This window comes from Neophocaena asiaeorientalis, unplaced genomic scaffold (assembly GCF_003031525.2).
Source record: "Neophocaena asiaeorientalis asiaeorientalis breed wild unplaced genomic scaffold, Neophocaena_asiaeorientalis_V1.1 scaffold505, whole genome shotgun sequence".
In the NCBI taxonomy this organism is placed as follows: domain Eukaryota; kingdom Metazoa; phylum Chordata; class Mammalia; order Artiodactyla; family Phocoenidae; genus Neophocaena; species Neophocaena asiaeorientalis.
The window spans coordinates 1,256,910-1,271,878 of record NW_020174704.1 but is presented as its reverse complement, the minus strand read 5'-3'; the positions used below and the strand labels follow the sequence as shown (position 1 = coordinate 1,271,878).

The 14,969-nt window shown below is 44.4% G+C and overlaps 1 protein-coding gene across 2 annotated transcripts in view; it reads right to left on the bottom strand.

Moving 5' to 3' along the window:
* The window catches only part of FAXC (failed axon connections homolog, metaxin like GST domain containing), a 76,703-nt gene that overhangs the window by 33,802 nt on the left and 27,932 nt on the right, over positions 1-14,969 (bottom strand). For both annotated transcript variants that reach the window (XM_024759337.1, XM_024759336.1), the window contains one exon: positions 8,073-8,296. In XM_024759337.1, the coding sequence (XP_024615105.1) occupies positions 8,073-8,296 (224 nt within the window). The remainder of the gene's footprint in view (positions 1-8,072; positions 8,297-14,969) is intronic.

Genomic DNA, 14,969 nt, shown 5'->3' with positions numbered 1-14,969 from the left:
TCATATTGCAATCTTACGTTGTGACCAGGAGAAGCTTGAGAACCACAAGACATGGAGCATAAAACTGCAGAAAAATGACTTCCCTGGTGGCACAGTGGTTAAGAATCCCTGCCAATGCAGGGGACACGAGTTCAAGCCCTGGTCCCAGAAGATCCTACATACCGTGGAGCAACTAATAAGCCCGTGTGCCGCAACTACTGAGCCTGCACTCTAGAGCCCGCGAGCCACAACTACTGAGCCCGCATGCCACAACTACTGAAGCCTGCGTGCCTAAAGCCCGTGCTCCGCAACAAGAGGAGCCACCGCAATGAGAAGCCCGTGCACTGCAATGAAGAGTAGCCCCCGCTCGCTGCAACTAGAGAAAGCCCGCGTGCAGCAATGAAGACCCAACACAGCCAAAAGTAAATAGATAATTTTTTTTTTTAATGCAGAAAAAGTTGGGCAACAACCTAAGCCACACTCCCCAAAGAGAGCAGCTCCCGTGCTGTAGCTACAAGACCCCTAATCTATTTCTTACCGATCCCGGCTTCCTGCTCTGGAGTCCCAGCTCTCTGAGACCAGCTCTCTTATAATAAAGTCCATATGTGACAAACCCACTGCTAACATCATACTCAACAGTGAAAAGCTGAAAGCATTTCCCCTAAGATCAGGAACAAGGCAAGGATAACCACTCTTACCACTTTTATTCAACAAAGCATTGGAAGTCCTAGCCACAGCAATCAGAGAAGAAAAAGAAATAAAAGAAATCCAAATTGGAAAGGAAGAAGTAAAACTGTCATTGTCTGCAGATGACATGATATTATACATGGAAAATCCTAAAGATGCCACCAGAAAACTACTAGAGTTCACCAGTGAATTCGGTAAAGTTGCAGGATACAAAATTAATATACCACATCACAACTTCTGCTCCATAGCAAGGTTTTTCAGTCTGGAGGGATGGAACCCCAAAGGCATTTCTGATTAAAAATGGGCTAGAGATTTTCTATTACTAATCACAAAGCCAGTTTTAGTCTTCTATATATTATTTAACTAAAGAACTAAGTGATCAGTTGAATATCTATGCATTTAAAAAACGAAATTATTTACAACCTGAAAAATAAACAAATAAATTTTAAATGATTTTATTTTTCAGTTCAATAGCAAAATACAATCATTCTGAAAAATTATACCACATTGTAACTATACACGCTGAAAAGGGTGACATGAAGCACATGTGGCAAATGACTCACTTTGCTGCCTTTGAAAGGAAGCACTACTTTGCATCCCTTTCCTCTTTAATAAATAGCCAAAATCACTCATTGGTGTTTATTAAAATAACCAATAGATTTGGTTTTTTTTTTTTTTTTGCGGTACGCGGGCCTCTCACTGCTGTGGCCTCTCCCCCCACGGAGCACAGGCTCCGGACGCGCAGGCCCAGCGGCCATGGCTCACAGGCCCAGCCGCTCCGCGTCATGTGGGATCTTCCCGGATCGGGGCACGAACCCGCGCCCCCTGCATCGGCCGGCAGCCTCTCAACCACTGCACCACCAGGGAAGCCCAGATTTGGCTCTTTGACATGTGCCAACCCAATGGCAACACTCTGAAAAATAAAGACTCCCCAAGCCATTTTCATGACTCAACAAAAGGCTTCAGACCAGGAGGGGAAAGTGCATTCCACTTTATATTAATCAAGTATAGTTGGCTGGAAATCAGCTTGTTTTTCTCACTTTCATTTACAAATTCCACTTTATTACTTGGTTCTTTCAATAACAGCTCCTAAAAAAGAGACCTTTTCTCCTCAAGTACTTGTACACTTCAGCCTGGAGTTTTAACACATCTCTGTTGGGAGCCAGCCTCCTCAGGATGGGGGTGACTTCAACTCACAAAGCCCAGGAAATGGACATCAGTGATGAGACTCCATAGTTTGTGCTGCTCTCAGCCTCCAAGATCAGCATCATAAAACAGCTTGTAAAATTACCTTGGAGATTACATTTTAACTTGCCAGTTAAAGTTCTGGCAACTTCAGACAATGCTTTAAAGGAGTCATCCTGACATAACATAACACACACTCCACTTTAAGTCTCAGCTCCCAAGGAACTGCAGGGTAGCTGCTGGGCCAGGAAATAGCAGGGGACTAGAGTCAGACAGCCTGGATTTGATTCCTGCCTCCACTTTTTACGACTGGCGCAGCTGTGGACAAGTCACTCAGCCTTCCTGTGCCTCGGTTTCCTCATCAGCCAAATGGGTGCTGTTCCTTTATACCAGATTCCATCCTCTATTCTTACTTTAATCTCACCTCTAATGGCCACAGCCGGGGATCTCTATGCTAATGAGGGATACAGCTACATATTTCTTCTGTTCATTCTGTCTTATTTTCCCTCCACTTCATGTGCATACCTGTAGACTCAGGATTAATAATAGGACAGAAATATGAGCGAGGCAGAGCGCACAACAGAGTTTTACTGGTGAATCTTAGTCAGCTTTTATGGCAACAAATATGATACCAGCCACACACAATTGCATGGTATAGAATACTTAATAATAGAGGAAAATATTTGCAATATATTCAACAGGGAAAAGACAGGTTGGAAGATTATATATGTGTGTGTACACAAATACACACACACCCCTTCTCACTACTGCACTTGACTAGTCTTAAAAAAAAAAAAAAAAAAAAAAAATACACACACATATATAATACAGGTAATCATTAATCATATATAAGATTCAAAATTATGCATAAAAATATTGGAAAGATACACACCAAAATGGTAACTGTGGTGAGCAGTACATTATAAGATGAAGGACTTAATCTTCCTTCTCTATGCTTTTCTGAACCTTACCAAATTTCTTTTTTTTAAATACTTTTCTGATATTTTTATTTTTTTAAACTTTTTTGTTATAAATTTATTATTTATTTATTTATTTTGGGCTGTGTTGGGTCTTCGTTGCTAGGCGCGGGCTTTCTCTAGTTGCTGTGAACGTGGGCTCCTCTTCATTGCGGTGTGCGGGCTTCCCACTGCGGTGGCTTCTCTTGTGGAACACAGGCTCTAGGCATGCGGGCTTCAGTAGTTGTATCACGTGGGCTTCAGTAGTTGTGGCTCGCGTGCTCTAGAGCGCAGGCTCAGTAATTGCAGCACACAGACTTAGTTGCTCTGTGGCATGTGGGATCTTCCTGGACCAGGGCTTGAACCTGTGTCCCCTGCACTGGCAGGCGGATTCTTAACCACTGCACCACCAGGGAAGTCCCTCAAATTTCTATAATTAACTAATAAATTTAAAAATCAGAAAAAAGGTTTTCTTCACAAACATTTTTTTCCCCAGAAAACAATGTTCCTAGTGAACTTGTATTACATACAAAATCTGTAAAAGTGATAATGGTCATAGCTTATTTGGCATTTATTATGTGCCAGACATCGTAGTAAGTATATTGCATAAATTAGCACCTTTAGTCCTCACACTTTCTAGCTTCCGACCCCCATTTTACAGGTGAAAAAAACAAGTTATTCATGTGAAGTTGCCCAGCTGGCAAGTGGTGGAGCCCAAGGTCTGAGCCCAGGGATCTGACTCCAGAACTCCCTCCTGTGCGGCCACGAGGCTGCCTGCCTCCACCCACACTGCTTCCCAAAACCTAACATTTGTTTTTAATATTTACATCTTTCATTCTCTTCAGACTCTTACCCTTTGGGGCGGAGGATGGAAATAGACAATGTGTGCCCTTCTTGCCTGAGGTGACAATCAAGCACCTACTACATGGAGGGTATCTCTGCTTTAAACAGAGGGGTCGGGCTTCCCTGGTGGCGCAGTGGTTAAGAATCTGCCTGCCAATGCAGGGGACACGGGTTCAAGCCCTGGTCCAGGAAGATCCCACATGCTGCGGAGCAACTAAGCCCGTGGGCCACAACTACTGAGCCTGCGCTCTAGAGCCCGCGAGCCACAACTACTGAGCGCACATGCCACAACTACTGAAGCCCATGGACCTAGAGCCCGTGCTCCGAATCAAGAGAAGCCACCACAATGAGAAGCCTGCACACCGCAAGGAAGAGTAGCCCCCGCTCACCACAACTAGAGAAAGCCCACATGCAGCAACAAAGACCCAACTCAGCCGTAAATAAATTTATTAAAAAAAAAAAAAAGAGGGGTCAGGGGACCACGCAGAACTAAACAGGGACTGGCACTGACCACTAGGCGACCCCCTTATCAGCTCTCACAGCACCTTGAACCTCTCCTTCCTGAATTTCCTCTCCTCCTTGTACTTTAACTTGCTTGCTGTTTGATTGCTTCCAACATGCCACGCACCATTCTGAGCACTTTACATGTATTACTTTTCTTCTCGTGGTGATTGTCCCCATTTCAAACATAAGGAAACTGAGGCCTAGAGAAGTTAAGAAATGTGCCCAGGGTCTCAGAGCTAGTTAGTGAGGAAGCTGGGGTTTGCCTCTGGCTCTCGGGTCATCACTCTCGAATGAGTCAATCAATCAATCAAGGTACACCCTCCATTTTCTAAAAATCCTCTCTCTTATTAGGATTGTTTATTTTTATTTCTCTAGATACTAAATATTTCTGACAAATTCTATTTCTAATATTTAAAATTTTTATTGCCATTGTGAATGGATTTTTTAAATTATATTTTCTAATTGCTTATTTGGCGTACTCAAGAAAACTATAGATGTCTGCATGCTTGTAACCTTTGCAGACTTACTGGACACTCCCATTAGCTGTTATAACTTTAGTTGATTCTCCATTATTTTAGCCACTTAATCTCTTAATTTCAGTAAATAATAATTCTGACTCCTCCTTTCCGACATGAGGATATCATTTTTTCATGTTGTCCAACTATGTTGTCAGGCTCTCCCACCTCCGTGTTTCCTGTAGGATAAAGTATACACCTCTGAGCATGATAATTATTACCCTTTATAATATGGCCCCAACTACCTTTTGATCTTCATTTCAACCATGATCCCAAAATGCCCCTCACCCAGGACTCCTTTTCTCGTGATTTGCCTGGGAGACCCTTCCTTATTTTCTGCATGGGGACAACTGTTTACTTTCTTGAGCCAACACAGCTGCTGCCACCTCTCCTAGAGCCCTGCACGGTTCTCCTGCCTCTTTGCCCCTGGGAGCACAGACCTCTATCACGGGCCCTACCGCAGCCCGACTCGTGCACTTGTGCATGGTAACCACTTCTTCAATGGAGGGTCAGATCGTAAAAACTGTAGGCTATCCAGGCCACATTTGATCTCTGTTGGATTTTTTCCTTACATTTTAATAATGTAAAAATGATTCTTAGCTCACAGGCCATTTAAAAAAACAAAACAACAACAACAATAGGCCACCAGCTATGGGCTGTAATTTGCCTGCTCCTGGCTTATAGGTTCATCCCTCCCACTCGACTATAGGCACTTGAGAGCGGGAACAAGCTCTAACTCACCTTTGTAATCAATCTCCCAGCTCCTGGCACATAGAAGGTGTCAAATCACTGAAGTCAGTTGAACTGAAACAGCAATAACTAATTTATCCTAATGAGTCAAATACATCCCTGGACAATTTCCCCAAATCTTGAAATAGTTCAATAAAAAGTCATTTTGCATTTTGAGTCTCTTAGGCAGCTGGACATTAAAAGTAAGCTATACAGGGCTTCCCTGGTGGCGCAGCGGTTGAGAGTCCTCCTGCCGATGCAGGGGACGCGGGTTCGTGCCCCGGTCCAGGAAGATCCCACATGCGGCGGAGCAGCTGGGCCCATGAGCCATGGCCGCTGAGCCTGCACGTTCGGAGCCTGTGCTCTGCAACGGGAGAGGCCACAGCAGTGAGAGGCCTGCGTACCGCAAAAAAAAAAAAAAAAAAAAAAGTAAGCTATAACCCTGGGTGAAGGGAGAAATAGCTGCTTTCTGCCTCATTTAGTAAGAAAAACTATGATGTTCAGCCCCAGAGGCTCTCCCTCCCCAAATGCAGAAAAAGTGCTTCTCCTGTGATAGAGTTCAAAGCTAGACTGCTCCCTGGGCCCCCGTACAGAATATAACTCTAGTAACATCCAGCTTTGCAAGTAACCCACTCAGTTTCTCACCCTAGAAAATCACCTGGACTTGGGATGCTGTTGTGAATACTTGCCACTGACAGCCTAGCTATCAGTGATTCATTTGTCTCCCATCTCACCATCACTGGGGTGGAAGCATTCTTCTGAGTCATTAAATACCAGAGGGACACTGGCGTTATCGTTATTATTGCTATCACCCTGCCCCCAGGTTCTCCCAACCAAAAATGCTCTATAGAAGGGAGACGATCACCCCACTCTAGTTAAGGAACGAACACTGTTGTTAGAGATGAGCTGTCATCACTTCATGGTCTCCACTCCTGGCTTTCTGGGGCTCCCAACAGCGTGAGTTGGGAAGGAAGCCAGGAGCAGATAGAGCCGCTGCTAGGAGGAAATGGCCCTCTGTGCACCTGCTCTGTATGAGGCCGAGAGTCCGATACTAAGTTTCCAAAGAAACGAGGCAAACTCGAGGCAAATTCCATTCATACCTACATCAGGCAGGCCCACTTGGGCCCAGGGAGGCAAAGCACCAGGAGGTCCAGACAGCGTCAACCTCCAAGCCAGGCAGGGCTCCTGAGTGTCTATTTAGGGCAGGAGCCCAGCGGCGTCAAACCCCCCACATGACAAGGCTGGCCAAGAGCTGGATGCCCTGTTGGGCTCTCCCCCTGCAGGCCAGGTTCAGGGGAGGACTCCAGGTCCAGTAAGTGGAGCGAAGAGCACGAAGAAGCCCATGAGAGAGGGCCACCCTGCACAGGGGTGGTTACACCCAGCACAGCCCCCCGTTCCTCGGCACCAGGTAGGTTTCAACAAAACAAATCCCAAACCCCACTTCCTGGAGGAGGTGAAGTACCTAGTGTGCTCCAGAATGGATAATGAGGGTACTGAGAGAGGGTCAGTGAAAACTCACTGACAAAATCAGCAGCCCCGAAGGACTAGGTCCTATGACCTTGGCTCCGTATACGTTAGTTGTTCCCAGGAGAGGCCGTCATTCCACACACTGAAGCTCCTGAATTCGAATGATCTGCTTGTGACCTGTCAGAGCTGAGACGCAAACTCTGTCCAGTACAAAGTCACATCAGCCCAGCCACCTCCAGCCGACCAGGTGAGCAAGGGAGTGTCACTTGGCTAAGCATCCTCACCCACCCACGAACAGATGCCGCTCTGTGCTTCTCTCTGAGAGGCTTCCCAACACAGCTAAACCCACTGGGTGCAGTAAATACAAAATCAGAAGAGTTAAAACATGCTAATAAGAGGACGACTCGGATTACAAAGGGAAATGAAAGAGGTGAGAAAATGTCAAATGTTGCACGTGTACTTGGGCTGGGTCAGCATCTCTCTTAGCTTGATGCTGACAGTACCCAGTCGCATCTTCTGAGCAGATGTGTTTATAAACAGCCTTTTACCCTGACCTGTTTATAAACAGAAGAGCTTCCTTGCTCAAAATCCCCCTTGGCTCACGACACATTCAGAAATGCCAGCATCACTTACAGCTAGTTAGTAATGCTACACCATGTTCCACGTTCTCTTTACATGAGGCAACGCCACACTAGAAACAGTCATGCTCTAGTGATTAAAAAGAGAGACAAGTGGGCTTCCCTGGTGGTGCAGTGGTTGAGAGTCCGCCTGCTGATGCAGGGGACGCAGGTTCGTGCCCCGGTCCGGGAAGATCCCACATGCCGCGGAGCGGCTGGGCCCGTGAGCCATGGCCGCTGAGCCTGCGCGTCCGGAGCCTCTGCTCCGCAACGGGAGAGGCCACAACAGGGAGAGGCCCGCGTACCGCAAAAAAAAAAAAAAAAAAAAAAAAAAAAAGAGAAAAATGGGCTCCTGAGAACTGGGGGTTTGGGGCCCCCGACCCCAAAAAAAAAAAAAAAAAAAAAAAAAAGAGAGAGAGACATGTGCTCCTGAAAATTAGGGGACTTGATTAAGTGGTGCGACTGCAACCTACATGTGGAAGCAAAGAAACGAACAAAAATAAAACTTTAAGTCAGTAAACTAACAGTGCTTTACTAATCATGCAAAAAGTAAGGATAGAAAATATAGAATAGAAGACATGGTACGTTACCCAGAAGCCCTGCTAAAGACCGCATGTCCTTCTCCATCAGCATGTAAATCTCTTCCTCTGAGAAGCGGCCAATGCCGTGGCCGTGCATCTCGCGTTTCACGATTCCTTTCGTTATGTGGCACACGACCCACCTCAGCAGGTTACTGAAGGGACCGCCACCACTAAGAGAGAGCATCTTCCGGGTCTCATTGAGATTGTCCACCCACTGGCAATAAGCTAAGGTCCTGCAATTGCGTGGAAACAAGTTACTACTGTGCGTTAGATACATAGCAGGTCCACAGAGTCAAGTTCCAGTGAGGGGTTGGGAATTTAGCACATTCTGGAGGACTGAATCAGCTTTTCCAAAGAGCAGTCTGCACGGCAGATATTACAACAGACTCTAGTCCATGCCTGGACTTAGGGCCTGAGGGAGAAACAGTGACAAACGCAGACAGCTTGCCATGCTACCATCCCACCGAACTGCAGCTGCCCACAGATCCCCCAGCCCCCAAGGCCATGCTTCTGCTTTCTCTCAGCCAGCCCCACAGAAAACAAGTAGACACCCACTTTAAAAGGCTTTTAGACAAGACAGTGAGTACCTACGTGGCGGGGTGGGGGGCATCGGGAAGGAGGCAGCAAGGACTGGGGTGCTGGCTTCATTCTTTCTTGATCAAAGTAATGGTTATAAAGGTCTGTGCTCTGTGGGGTTTTTCTTTTAATTTTTACAGTGATTTACAATGTTGTGTTAGTTTCAGGTGTACAGCAAAGTGATTCCGTTTTATAAATATATATATATATATACTTATATACATGTATTCTTTTTTTACATTCTCTTCCATTATAGGTTATTACAAGATATTGAATTTAGTTCCCTGTGCTATACAGTGGGTCCTTGTTGGTTATCTATTTTATATATAGTAGTGTGTGTATTTTAATGCCAAACTCCTAATTTATCCCTCCTCCCCTTTGATAATCATACATTTGTTTTCTATGTCTGTGAGTCTATTTCTGTTTTGTAAATAAGTTCATTTGTATCATTTTTTTTAGATTCCACATATAAGCGATATCATATGATACTTGTCTTTCTCTGTCTGGTTTAGTTCACTTGGTGTGATAATCTCTAGGTCCATCCATGTACTGCAAATGGCATTATTCTTTTTTATGCTCTGTGTTAATTAATTAAGCTGCACATTTTTGTCTTATACACTTTGTGTATGCATTTTATATTTCCTGATATGAAAGGATTTTTTAAAGAAAAATCTTTTTGCCTTTTTGACAGGATCAGGGAATAGGTATAGCTGTCTATGTTTACTATAACCATATAAATTATAAATAGTACATAAATGATTCATTCTCCAGAAAGGCAGCTCTCTGCTTTGGTTTGCTCTCCAGGACCCTAGAGTGTGAATGAACACCAAAGGAACTTGGTTGGATCAGTCTTCCCATCTAGGTGGTGCTCATGGCAAACACCCACCCGTCCAGGGGCTCCTGCGTAGTATGTGTGGACAGCTAAGCAGCTATTCACTGCTCATGTGCTATGCTGGTTGCAATACCCAGGCCTTTGCTGAGTTTGTTCTCTGAACCTGGGCAATCGTAGGAATGTTTTTATGGTTCATAGTGTTGGTAGATAGAAATTAAAAGGTTTTCCTACTGAAGGCTAAGAAAAATATAGCTGTAGGCGTACAGGCAGAAGATGTTTTAGCTTTTCCTCACAGTGAGCAATAAAAGCTGTACTGGAGTCATCCCTACTCCCACTGTTGGTTGATACAGCAGTAATGGTCACTTGGAAAACATCAGAGGAATGAAAATATCTTTTACAGAGAGAACGCAAGGGTTGATAGCCAACTGTAGCTACTTTCCACCTCAAAAGAAACAAAAGCAGAAAATAAGGCCCTGAAATTCTGATCATTTTATATAGTTCTATTCTTTTCAGTGCTCTTTCCTGAGTATGAAAATAAGAAAAAAAAAAAGATTTCTCTCATCTTTTTAAGCCTTCCTGATTTTTACTGAAAAGTCCCACAACCAATTTCAACATACTCTGTACTACAACCACAACTCTTCTTTATTAGCTTTTTAAAAGACGCTTACAAATCTTGTTAGAAATATTTGTGTACCTCTTTTTGTAAGGATCTCAAAATAAAGTATTGAGGAGGAAAGAAATTTTGACTGAAAAGAGGAAGAAGTACATTGCAATGGTGATTAATATGTAGATTAATTAATATGTAGAAAAAGTACATTGCAATGGTGATTAATTAATATGTGTTAATTAATATGTTATTAATATTAATATATCTTATATATTAATATTAATTAATATTAATGTGTATATTAATATTAATTAATATTAGTATGTATATTTTATATGTTGATATTAATTAATATTAATGTGTATATTTTATGTATTTATATTAATATGTATATTTTATATGTTAATATTAATATGTATATTTTATATATTAATTAATATATAAAAGATTTCATTTATTCTAATAGATTCTTTATACACATGCAAACAAAACACTTTTCTATTTCCTCTTCTTTTTATACCTGCAGTCATGAGGGTGTCAATTTTCAAATTTCTTCGGAATAATCAGCACTTTGATTCTAACTGTACTAGATCTAAATTCACAATAAAAGGCCTCTACCATCCTTGATTATTTTGGAAGTCAGTGATCTGAGAATAAAACTAAATTATCCTAAGTTAAGTATGACCAGATAATGATAGCATCCAGGAAGCATCTAAAGCATAAAAGTGAGGAATATGGTGGCTCTAAACGGACAGGTTGATGTGAAAAAGAATACATTCTTTGTAGACAAATTGCACGGGCTTTATCACAAGCACAACTGATCTTGAAGAATGAGCAAATATTCACCAGCATGAAGCAGAGGCAGAGGCAGAGGCATGTGCACGAAGAGCCCTGGCTGCTCTATGAACTGCAAGAACTTCAGGACGGGCGGGTGGGGTCCGGGATGCCTGAGGGAGCTTGTAAGAGTTGAAGCTAGAAGGGTGGGCAAGAATTGGGTCAGGAGGGGTCTGATGCAAAGGGTGCTAAGATTTATTCAGAAAGCAAAGTTTAACCACCAAAAGGTTTTAAGCAGACGAGAAACATAATCAGATGTGTGGCAAGGTGAGGAAAGGACCGGAAGTGGAGAAACCACAGAGGAAGTAATCTCCCAGGCTGATGGTTGGAGTGGATGGTAACCAGTACCAGCATACACGAGGTGGGACAGATTTAGGTGACCAAAGATGAATTAACCTGTTGCATCTGAAGGTTCCATGGAACCTCCAAGGGAGGATGTCCCGAAGGTTGCGAATTCACAAGACAGGTTTAGACTCAAGAGAAAGAATTTATGGGCAGGGGCATAGCGGTGGCAGTTTCAAGGCTGTGAGAGGAGCTGAGGTCACCTAAGAAAGTTTCTAGGGTAAGGAGTGGTTTGGGAGAAACCTAGTTCAAGGGTAAGTGAGAAGACCAGAAGGCCAGGCTGGAAGGGCCAGCTTGGAGAAAAGTAGGGACACCGCTCTCTGTGAGATGGAGATGTGAGGGGCTGCAGAGAGGTTCCAGGTTCCCGCCTGATAAACTTGGTCTCCTCTGAGAGCAGGAAATGAGGGCGCAGGCAGAAGACGAGGACGGAGCACTGAGAAGAGAGTCTGAGAAGACCAACGGGTTAGAGGAGCAGGCGGGGAGGGAGGAGGCAGCTGCTGTCTGGGCCACACAGCTGAGCAGGGACGAGAAACGCCTCCCGGCCCCGATGCAATGGTGTAAGGTTCTCCACCTGCGTTAGCAGGTCAGATGCAGGGCAGAGAAGAAACACTGGGTTGATTCAGAATTTTGCAGCTAAAAGTAACCTCAGAAACTGTCTGGCCTTCTTCCCTTCTCTTTCCCACCCTGCTCTCTATTTCTTTCCTCTCTTTCACTCCCTGTGCCCCAAATTACAGACCAGTATCAGGGAAGAGAAGCAAATGAGGGCCAGGCAGGCTCTTCCAGGGTCAAGCCCCATAAAGTGTGTATAAACGACAATGTCAGGTCAACTTCTACAGGTCAAAGACATCACTCATGCATGCTTCCATATCATAACAACCACTAATCCATGTCCTCCCACACCCAAGCTTCCTGAAAACTCTCCACGTGGTGGGTCTTCCATCCCCACAACTCCACCGAAACCACTCTCGTCCAAGTCAACAATCCCTTCTTATTGCAAAGTTCACATACATTTTCTTTCCATCTTTATCTTTCTTAAACTCTCTGCAGCAGCCAACACTATCATCCTCTTAGAATTCTCCCTTAGCTTACGCCTCTACTGCTTTATCTCTCATCTCTTCCATGTTGCCATGATTTTTCTCTTTATTCCTTCCACCTTCTTACACGTCACTCATAGGGTGATCTAATTTTCACACTCATGATTTCAAAGTGAGGACTGCCCACGAGACCTCTGCCCTGAGGTCCACGGATCCATGTGAAGGAGCCTCGGGAGCTCAAACCAACATTTCCAAAGTTGGATTCACCCTCTTCCTTTCCTCCAGTTCTGCTACTCTTCACCCAAACCAGAAAGAACCCCAGGAGTTCCTGTTCACCGCTCCCCACGCCTCACTCCTGAGAGCCAGTCACCCTGTGGCTTTGCCCTTTTCTCCAGCTCAGTTAACACTGCAGTGCAGGCTGCACCACTGCTCAACCCTGAGGGCAGTGGCCTCCTTGCAGGTCTCCTGACAGCCCCTCAAGGCCCTCCACAAATCCATCTCCCCTGAGGCAGCCAGAAAAAGCCTCCTAAAACACAAATCGAATGGCACCGCGCTGCCTCTCAGAGTCATCCATTAACTCCCCATAGCTGCTTAGCTTGGCACGCCAGCCTCCCACCCCTCCCGCAGCCGGACCCCAACACTTGCATCACCTCCCGTGCACCCACCACACAGAAGTACACATGCCCCCCCAGACACCCCTTTCTTGGGGTGTCTCATCTTCCCCTCTCACCTGGCCCCTTCACCTGCCACCCTGATTGGCCCTAGATTCTGCTGTGGCACCATCTCCTCAGGAAGCTTTCCCCTCATTGCTCCGGCAGGTGCTGGTTGCCTGGCCTCGGTTCTTCAAACTCTCCCCCGGCGCTGGCCACTATGCAAGCTGGGGGCCTCCCTCCCCTGTGAGCCACCTGAGGACAGGGACGGCATCTCGTCACCTTGCTTCCCCGACCCCATCCAGCACAGTGCCAGCTACTGGTAGTCCTCCATTCACTAAGTTTGCTGAAAGAATGAATTATCGATTGAATGAAAAGCCTTCACTTCTGAGCCAGCCTCTGCTAAGTAGTGTTTCTAAGGGCTGACAATATTTACACAGAGAAATGGAAAGAGAGATGTCTATGGAGAATGAAGAAGGGGCTGCCACCATTCTCTTCTAGGATCTGCCTCTTCACTCTCCACTGGGAAGAGGCCCACTGCACAAGGAATCATGAATTATTAACTGGAGAGGACGGGGAAGGCCAATTTGGAAACTAGACCAGGTGGAGCAATTAAAATAATTTCTCATTCTGAGAGCCTCTCTCAGGAAGTTGATATTCATTTTCGTTATCGCAACTGATGTATCTGGTCTCTCCTACAAAATGAGGTCAGAGAGGTTTTTTCTTTTTTCAATATTGATTATCTTAGAACAGAAGAGTAAACCCTGCTCAAACCTTTTTAAAGCAGATTAGGAAGGCGGGAAAGAAAAGCAGATCTCTGATGTTTTAATGACAATATCCCTCATTATAACCTAACATGAGGCCTGGCCCATAGCAGAAATGACTATTAGTACACATGTGAGAAACTGCAAACCATGGCAAACTACTGTTTGACAAATGAGTCTTAGCATATGGCCTTCCCAACCATGAGAACGCCTTTTTCTGGGTCATGCTACATCCTTGCCATCTTTCACTTGTACTCTAAATGCTCAAGGGTGCGAGAGCATGTGATATGCTTCTGTAATTTCACCACGTTTCACAGGCATTAGATTAGCCTCTCCAAACAGGGGTCCTCACTACATCTAAAAGTAAGGGTGGAGGGGGACAAAAAAAGAAAGGAGAAGGGACCACATCAATTGAGCTGTAATCAGGGAGAGAGTGTCTCCTGGCTTTTAGAAAAGGAGATCTTGGGTAAGTCATTTTATTAAAGCATCCCAACTCTCCCATTCACCAAAAGCCAAAATCAAAATTTAAAGATTATGGCCAACCTAAAAATGAATTTGAATCCTCTATTCTAACCCCTATATTTTTATGGGTAAAACTGTTATGGCTATAGATAGTTTGACAACGGTGCCCTGCACACGTCCCTATGGGGTTGGAAGGCGCTCAAGACTCTCAGTAGTGTCCACAAGGGGGCAGTATGTCACACAGAAGCAGCTATAGCTTCTGTTACCAAAACTCAATTTCGTTCCAGTAATCAGACTTCGCTTTTACACCGGCTTCCCTGCATTAGATCTAACTTGAGCATCCAGTGGAACAAAGGGAATGAAAACCCATCTCCCTCATCTTCAATAATAGCTGTATAATGCAAGTGTATGGATTTCAAGTTCAGGAAAAACCACTTTATAGCTGAGTGTGCTTATTTGAACAGACCTAACTCAGAGCTTCAGAATTATGTGATGTTATATAATGACAGCCGTCCAATGTCTTCGCTTTTCAGAAAATCATATGTGAAGTGGAGTATTTTTAAAGTTTCAGACCAAAATAAACATATCTGAAAACTCCAGATAATTGAATCAACTGAGTCAAACAATTGATTCCACTTCTTCCACTTCTGTTAAGTACAAACACAACCTTAGAGCACGCTGATGGTCAGAATTTAACAAGCTCTCATGGAAAGCTCATACTCGTAATATTTTCTTACATATTGTGGTCAGTTCCCTATGCTGGCCCCCGGTTTCCACAGGTACACATTTTCTTACCATGTGATGC